At 58.1% G+C, this 8,082-nt stretch overlaps 1 protein-coding gene across 1 annotated transcript; it reads left to right on the top strand.

Moving 5' to 3' along the window:
* Positions 1–3,577: 3,577 nt before the first annotated feature.
* DMRTA2 (DMRT like family A2) lies at positions 3,578–6,947 on the top strand. Its single transcript, XM_030494566.1, has 2 exons — positions 3,578–4,983; positions 5,145–6,947. The coding sequence occupies exons 1-2, from the start codon at positions 4,491–4,493 to the stop codon at positions 6,026–6,028; spliced, it is 1,377 nt and encodes a 458-aa protein (XP_030350426.1). The 5' UTR covers positions 3,578–4,490; the 3' UTR covers positions 6,029–6,947.
* The last annotated feature ends 1,135 nt before the right edge of the window (positions 6,948–8,082 follow it).

The raw sequence follows: 8,082 nt of genomic DNA, 5'->3' as shown, positions 1-8,082 counted from the left end.
ACACCGGGGAGATCGGGGCTTCTTCAGTGTAAATATATAATAGCCCCTGTCCGGTGTGTTAGCGGCTGACCCACATGTGAGCACCGGCTCCGCGCCTTGCCCGAGGCTGCCACAGCCGAGCACACCGCGGGATAATTTAGCACTAACCGGGGCAGCGCGCGACGAAACGCGCCGTTTCTCCCCGTTCCAGCAGCGAAGCGACGCCGCTTCCAAACGGGCTGCACGAACCGGGCCGGCGCCCCGGGATCCCTGACCTGAACCCCCCCATGCCACCGGGGCTGCGCGCCCGGCCCGGGGAGCGCTCCCGCCGCGGGGACCCGCTCGCCACCGGCCCTGGAGCCCGGTGCCAAACCGGGGCCGCTCCTCAGGGCCCGGCGAGCCCCCGTGGGGGGATGCGAGGAGCCGGGGCCGGCCGTGGGTCCCCGCCGGTGTCTAACGGGGCTCCCCGAGCCCAGCCGGGAGCGGGACGAGACTCGGGGGCTTTAAAACCGCATTTCGCGGGATTTGGAGGAGTTAATGGCTTTTTTCCCTTGTAACCTGGCTGGGCCCCGCTCCGGCTGCGCAGCACACCCCCCTTTGCGGCTGGAGCAGGGCCATTCGGGGGGTACCTAAATCAAACCCCCCCGCACAAGAAAGACACAAGAGTGGGGATGTGTATGCAGATTTTATTGCGCTTCGCCAAACAGAAAGGAATTACAGCAGGAGAGAAAGGGGTAGAAAGGGGGGGACAGCAAAAGCAGCCTCCCCGCTGCCCCCCGTCCATTCTCGGGCCGAGGCGGGGGGAGCCCATCACCCCCACGGCGAGCCCGGGCCGCGGCTCTGCTGCTCCGGGATAACTTGCAGCCAGTTGGGTTTTGTTTGAATAAAAATATGTGAAATGTGTGCCCTGTTTGTTTTGGTTCATGGTGAAAGCTTCCAAAGGAAAATAAGGACCGGGGGAGAAATGATTTTTATTATTTTATTAGACCAGTGCAAAGCGAGGCTCCGGGCTCGGGGCTCTCCCATTCTAAACGCACTTTGTCAGAGAACGGAGACTAAAAAATAGTTGTACCCCGTTCGAAAGTGCCCCTTCACTGATCGGAGCTGGGAAAAGGCAAGAGCAGGCTCTAGCTTAGCCCAGAGGATTGAGCCGAGCCCGGAGCGGAGCCCTGGGCTCTGGGGCCGGGCTGACCCCAGCGAAGAGCGGCCCCTGCCCGGGAGCGGCGGCTTCGCCTCCAGCCCCCTCCCGGCGCCCATCCGCCTGCGTCGGGGCGGCCGCCTGCCCGTGCGGGGACGGCGGGTGGGAAACCGCTAAACGGTCGGGATCTACCGGGAGAGCTTTCGACAGATGTTCTCGGTACGGGCTGAATCCTGGGGTTGCCTTACATGTTCTTGCAATAAACATTTATTCTTTATTAATACCCCCCGACTATTTCGATGTCGGTTTGTTGAGCGCAGTATTTTAAAAGTGTTACATGGTTGAGTGTTTTGGGTGGGGGGTGTCTGTAGTGCTGATTTGGGATGAACATGAGAAGGAGAGACCAGGTCTCTATGCGCTCCGCACCAGGACGCGGTGCCCAACTCTTCCCGTCTGGTCACTGGGGGACGCGCGGCGGGAGGCTGCGGAAACTATGAGTAACGCCTCGGGATGCAGACCTCAAGACGCTACACACTGCGCGTCCAACTTCTACATCGCCCTTTGCAGTGTCACTGAAGGCATGAGGCTCTGAACACAAACCACCGCATTTCACTGGCAGGTTAATGACCCACTGTTTGGGGTTTTTTTTAACTATTATTATTTTTGTTTTCTTTTTCCATGGCTGTTCCCAAAATAAATCGTTTAAACCAGCCGTAACCGGCAAGGATAACCCAGCCCTGTAATTTAAATCAAAGCTGAAAGAAAAGGGAACCGGGGAAGTCAGCGTAACCCGTGTCCTGTGTTGTGGGTGATGGCAGGTTGCCTCGCGGGGGGAGAAAGGGAAAGGTATTTGCAGGAAAAAACCCACCGCAAACCCAAACATAACTGCAGGAAGAAGGGAGACACATTTTCTCCATGGTAAACCCACGTAAAGCAACACTTTAAATGTTTCTTATTCGGTCTGATCGAGTTCTACAAATTCCCAGTTAAATCAGACGATCTGAGTAATTCTCCCCGGAGAGTAAAATGAGTGCTTGCGAATAAAATTAAATGGGATATATTTTGACTTCGCAGCTGTATTAAATAAAGGTGTTATAACACCTAAACTACGAGGAGTGGGTGGCAGCTGCACAAGCAGAAAATCGGGTGGGAAAGCGTTCATTTCGTACAAAAATAATAAAAATAAATAAAATAAAGAGAGGAAGAAGGGTGTGAGCGTTATAGAAATACGGGAAAGTTTGGGGGCTCTGCAGTTGTGCTTCTCGCAGCCAAAGGCAAAAGGGAAGGGGCAGCTTAGCAGCCGCGAGTGCCGCTTTGCCTCCGCGGCCCTGCGCGGTTCGCAGCCTCGGGACGGGGGGAACACAGGCCCGGGGCGCTCGGGGCAGGGCCGGGGGGCAGCGCACCGGGAGCGGGTCTGGCAGCGGGATGCTGGAAAGGAGGGGGGTCCGGCACCGGGCACCGGCAGAAGGGGAAGGACTGACGGACACACAAAGACCTTTAAAAAGCGCTGAGGAGGATGGAGATTCCTCGTGGGAAGGAGAGGGGAGAGCCCGGGGAGAGCGGGCGGCGTTGTTTCCCATCGGGGCTGCCGAAGCGCTGCCTCCTCCCGTTACCAGCGGGGGTGACGTCAAACCCGGGCCGTTAACGCTAAAACAAAAGCTTCGGGGTTAATATACAGTTACCAGCCCGACGGCCTCCTCCTCCTCCAACACCCGTCCCTCGGGTCTATTGTCCCCGCGGGGAGGGCGCCTGTTGAACGCGGATCACGCACAAGAGAGGAAGGGATGGAGGGAGAGCGGACTTGGCGCGGCGCGGGGCTCACCCGGGCCCGGGGATCACACTCACCTCGGGGGTCCCCCGCGGCGCTTCACCTGCAGCTGTGGGGTGGGGGAGAGGGGGAAGGGGGGGGAGCGAGGGAGATGGAAGGAAGGAACAAGGAAGGAAGGAAGAGGGAAGGAAGGAAGAGGGAAGGAAGGAAGAGGGAAGGAAGGAAGAGGGAAGGAGAGATACATCGTTAGATACTATTGTAAAACAAAACCTCACGGGGGAGATCATAAAGCGAATTGTCACCTTCCACAGCACATTTCCCCCCACCCTTTTGACAAGCGACACCCAGAAAAACCAAACCAAACCCCCCAAATACCCTAACCACCCCCCCCCCCCGTTGGCAGTACAGTTCCCACTGGGTTTTAGGAGAAGAAAAGTAACGCGAACCCAAAGTAGAGCCAAGCTCTGGGGCCGCGGGAGGGCGGGACGGGTTTTGGCGGGCGCAGGCACGCGCGCCCCGCGCACACCCGCGCGCGCACACACCCGCGGGTCCCGCCCGGTCCCGGCGGTCGCGGCGCGCTCGGGCAGGAGCCGTTTCGGCCAATCAGCGCGGCGCTTCCCGCCCCTGGCCAATAGCAGGCGCCACATTGTTGTCAAATGTTGCCTAATGGCAACGCGGGGCGCAACAATAGCGCGAGTGGCTGTGGCGCGCGGCGCGGCGGGCAGCGCGCTCTGCCTGCAGCTCCGGCCGCGCGGGCCGCACGCGACAGGCGGCGGCGGCGGCGTGTCCCGGGGGGCGCCGGGCCCTGCCCGCTCCGCTCCGGCCCTGCCCGTCGGCTCTGCCCGCTCCGACTGCACCGACGCCGGTCGCCTGCCCGGGGCTCGCCGCGGCGGCTGAGCCCAGCCCAGCCCAGCCGGGACTGGGGTGTTCCGGGGTTGTCCGCCCGGCTGCGGTGCTGCTGCTCGGGAGACGGGGTGATTTTTGTTAATTTTCTTTAAAAAAAGAAAAAAAAAGAAATTTAGTTATCTTCCTGGATTTTAGCCTCCGCGGCTCGTGGCGAGGGATCCTGCCGCTGAAGGTGCCGGATTGATCGCTGAAGGGACGCTTCTGGCCTGTGACTGTAGTTACAGGGGGAAAGGGGAGCTGAGTTTAGGGAGCAGCGCGGGTGAACTCGGGTTCCCACCGGCAAGCCCGCGGGCGCGGACGGCAGAGCTCGGCTTTGAGCCCGGCGCGATGGACTTGGCGCTGCCCCGCCAGATGCGCACGGAGAGCACGGAAGCGCGAGAGATCTAAGTTTTACTGGATTTTCTTGTCTTAGATTTCACTCTTGGGGAGGGAGGGAGGGCGCAGGGGGGCTCTCGACGGCCTCCTCCTCACTCGAACTCCACTCCGGTGTGCCGGTGCGGGGGGACTGGGTCGGCGAGCGAGTAGGCGCTGGGGTTGCATGCCAGCCGTCGGTGTTCCGTGTGCCCCCCACCCGTGATCGCGCCGGGAGCCTCCTCTCCGCGTCCGGGTGCGGGTTCTCCGCGGGGGCTCCCCCCGCCCCGCGTTGCTTCGCGAGAGACCCTTGAGGGAGGGTCGCTGTTTCGGGGCGGGCTCGCCGGGATGGAGCTGCGGTCGGAGCTGCCCAGCGTGCCCGCCGCTCCCCCTCCGGTGCCCCCCAGCTCGGTGGCGGCGGCGGCCGCGGCGGCGGCGGCCACGCTGCCCGTGAGCGTAGCCGGGAGCTTGCTGCGGGCTCCGCCGCTGCTGCTGCGGGCGGCAGAGAAGTACCCGCGGACGCCCAAGTGCGCCCGTTGCCGCAACCACGGCGTGGTGTCGGCGCTGAAGGGGCACAAGCGGTACTGCCGGTGGAAGGACTGCATGTGCGCCAAGTGCACGCTCATCGCCGAGCGGCAGCGCGTCATGGCGGCTCAGGTGGCGCTGCGCCGGCAACAGGCACAGGAGGAGAACGAGGCGAGGGAGCTGCAGCTGCTCTACGGCACCGCCGAGGGGCTGGCGCTGGCGGCCGCCAACGGCATCATCCCACCCCGGCCCGCGTACGAGGTCTTCGGCTCCGTCTGCGCCGGCGGCGGCGGCGAGGGAGGTGCCGGCGCCTCAGGTAAGGCCGCGCCCTCGGGGGAGACCGGCCGGACGGCGGGGAAGGGGCCGGGAGAGGCGGCGGCGGGGACCGGGGCGGTGTCCCGGCGGGTGGGCCTCACCGACTGCCGGGTCAGCCGCAGTGACGGTCTCTATCTCTCTCCTTCTCCCCCCGCCCCGCAGAGTCCAAGATGCAGAAGTTCGAGCTGTTCCCCAAGACGCTGCTGCCGAGCCGCGCCGTGACCCCGCAGCAGGCGGGCGGGAAGCCCCTCTCCCCGGACGGAGAGTCCGTGCCCGGCACCTCCTCCCCAGAAGCTCGGCACGGCTCGGGGTCGGAGAACGGGGACGGCGAGTCCTTCCTGAGCTCGCCCGTCTCCAAGGGCCCGAAGGAGGGGGAGGAGAGCCCGGGCTCCATCAGCCCGCTGGGCTCGGACTCGGGCTCGGAGGCGGACAAGGACGAGCAGGACCCGTCGCCCTCGGCCGGCGGTCGGCAGCGGACTCCCATCGACATCCTGACGCGCGTCTTCCCGGCGCACAAGCGCAGCGTGCTGGAGCTGGTGCTGCAAGGCTGCGGCGGGGACGTGGTCCAGGCCATCGAGCAGATCCTCAACAACCGCGGCCCGGATAAGGGCCCCGAGGAGGGCTGGGCCCGGGACGGCGCCTTGCAAGGCCTTCCGCCTACCCCTGCCGCCGCCGCCGCCGCCGGCCACCACCGGCCCTTGATAGCCGGCGCCATGGCCCCCGCCATCGGCACGCTGGGCAGCCGCTCCGCCTTCTCCCCCCTGCAGCCCAACGCCACGCACTTCGGGGCCGAGGCCGGCGCCTACCCGCTGGGCACCCACCTGGGACTCAACCCGCTGCGCCTCGCCTACTCGGCGCACAGCCGGGGACTGGCCTTCATGACCCCCTACTCCACTGCCGGGCTGATGCCCACCCTCGGGTTCCGGCCGCCCGTGGACTACGCCTTCAGCGACCTCATGCGGGACCGCTCCGCCGTGCACAAGGAGCAGGTCTACTCCGGCGGGCTCTACGGGCCCATGGTCAACAACACCCCCGAGAAGCAATAGCGGGGGACAGCTCCCCAAAGCCCAGCTGTGTAGAGGTAGCTAGGTAGGCACAGGGGGGACGGGCACGGGTGGCTTTCTGCCCGCTCTTTCCCCCCATACAGGCGATGGTGGCGTGCAGAGCCCGGCGCGGACAGACGTAGGTGTTAAATCGGTGATAAAAGGAGCACTTTCATTGTCCAGACATGAGTCACTCTTTGTTGCTTATGGCCATAAGCATGGATATCCTTGGTGCGTCGGGGGGTGTGCGCGCACACACATGCTACACACACACTACACACACTCTTCCCCACACACATACATATATATATGTATACTAGCAAGTGTATAATGTTATAAAATGGAAATCTAAGTTATTAATGTAACTCGTAGGTGAACTTGGTATTAACGTTAAGCTAAAGGTTAGACAGCGCATTGTAATACTTACCAGGCATATAGATTAAACATATTGTCAAATTGAAAGCCTTTTCCTTCCTGCCCCCCAAAATGTTACAATCTGTATATAACATTGGAAAGTAGATATATTTGTAACTGTCCGTAGGACCCCGGCGCCAATGGTGTATGATGGTTTAATAAGCCTCTTTCATTTGTGATCTGCAAGGAAATTGCTTTCTTGTTCCAATGTAGCAAACTTCTTGCTGTTTCTAACAGGTAATTCTGTGTTTCCATTTCATAGAAATAAATGTTATTTTCTATTAAAAAAAAAAAATCGGTCTTATAAATGGCAAGTGGTATTTTATGAGACGATGGAGTGTGCTTTGGGAAATTCATTTGACAAGGACAGTCAATATTTAAAGGAGTTTATGTAATTAGTGCAAACATGTTTACTACATTTTTATCATGGTCAAACCAGATATCCTTCGGGAAATTTATAAATAAAACTGAAGCCTACAAACCAGAGCAATTTCCTTATGAACTGAAATTGTTACATACGTTTATTGCTGGTTCTGGTCTTTTTCTTATTTATGCCAGGCGAAAAAAAAATCAGAGGTGTAAAAATGTAAGGATTTTTTTTCCTTTGGTATCTCACCGATTTTTTTTGTCATATTTAGGAAATGTGTCATTGTCGCAGAGAGAAAAGCATGCTTAAAGCAAAAGCCTGCTGTGTAGCAACAGAGGTACTTTTCCCTCGTATCTGAAACTTGAATGTGCGTTTTAATAGTTTCTATGTCAAGACAAGTGAAGGGATATATAAATAATGATGGGTTTTCAGAAATTAAGAATGTGTTAGCGACAGGCGTGAATGAGTTAAGACACCACAACCCCAGTGCTGGGTGGTGGTGGGGGTACACGCAGGAAAGAAGCCACTGATTTACTTTTGGAGCTGTGTGTCCTTCCAAATCTTTCCCTTCGGTTCAAGAGCAAAGGGTTTTTTATTTGTGTGTTTATTTTTTTTAATATTTTATGTTTTATTATTGTTATTTATATTTTTTATTTTTATAATTTTTTTGTTTGATTTTTATTTATTTTTTTCTTTCCCGCCTTTTTTCCCCCTCATTTTTCTTTTGGCAATGATGCCCCACTGTTCTTCAAGACCAAAAAGTCCGAAGGCCTTTTCTACCTCTATATATTCATTTATCACAAGCCGGGGGGCAGCGGCCGTGCCTCCCCTGCATCCAGCTAGGCGATGCTCCCGAAAGCTGGAGCGCGACTTTTACCAGTCCTGGGAGTTTTTGGCCCAGGAAAACTATTACTCACAAAGAACAAGTTGAGTGCATGGTTGAATTAAGACTGTAAAAGCTCCTAAAGTTCGTTGGTATGGAAACCTAATCCCACGGAACCGCTCCGTGGCACAGCTGGACTGTTTACTTTCTCACTTCAAATATAACTGTGTAAACATTGGCTGGGAGCTGACAGCGCGGCTCCTACCAACCAGTCACTGGACTGGTGGCTTTGGGAGGGGACCGTCCCGCCGCAGCTATTGAGGGACCCGCCTGGGTAAAATCAAAGGACAGGGCAAGTAAAATGCAATTCTTCCTTCCCTCGAGCGATCGATCAAGCTGGATACAATTTTAAGATTTTTCTTAAAAATAAATAATAATAAAAAGTAAATATTA

The sequence above is a fragment of the Strigops habroptila genome, chromosome 8, assembly GCF_004027225.2.
Source record: "Strigops habroptila isolate Jane chromosome 8, bStrHab1.2.pri, whole genome shotgun sequence".
Taxonomy (NCBI): Eukaryota; Metazoa; Chordata; class Aves; order Psittaciformes; family Psittacidae; genus Strigops; species Strigops habroptila.
Note: the sequence above shows the minus strand (reverse complement) of the source record. Positions and strands in the feature narration are given on the sequence as shown.

Coding starts and splice junctions, on each gene's coding strand:
- DMRTA2 (XM_030494566.1), top strand. CDS start 4,491: ATGGAGCTGCGGTCGGAGCTGCCCAGCGTGCCCGCCGCTCCCCCTCCG. Junction 4,984..5,144: donor GGGAGGTGCCGGCGCCTCAG/GTAAGGCCGCGC, acceptor CCCGCCCCGCAG/AGTCCAAGATGCAGAAGTTC.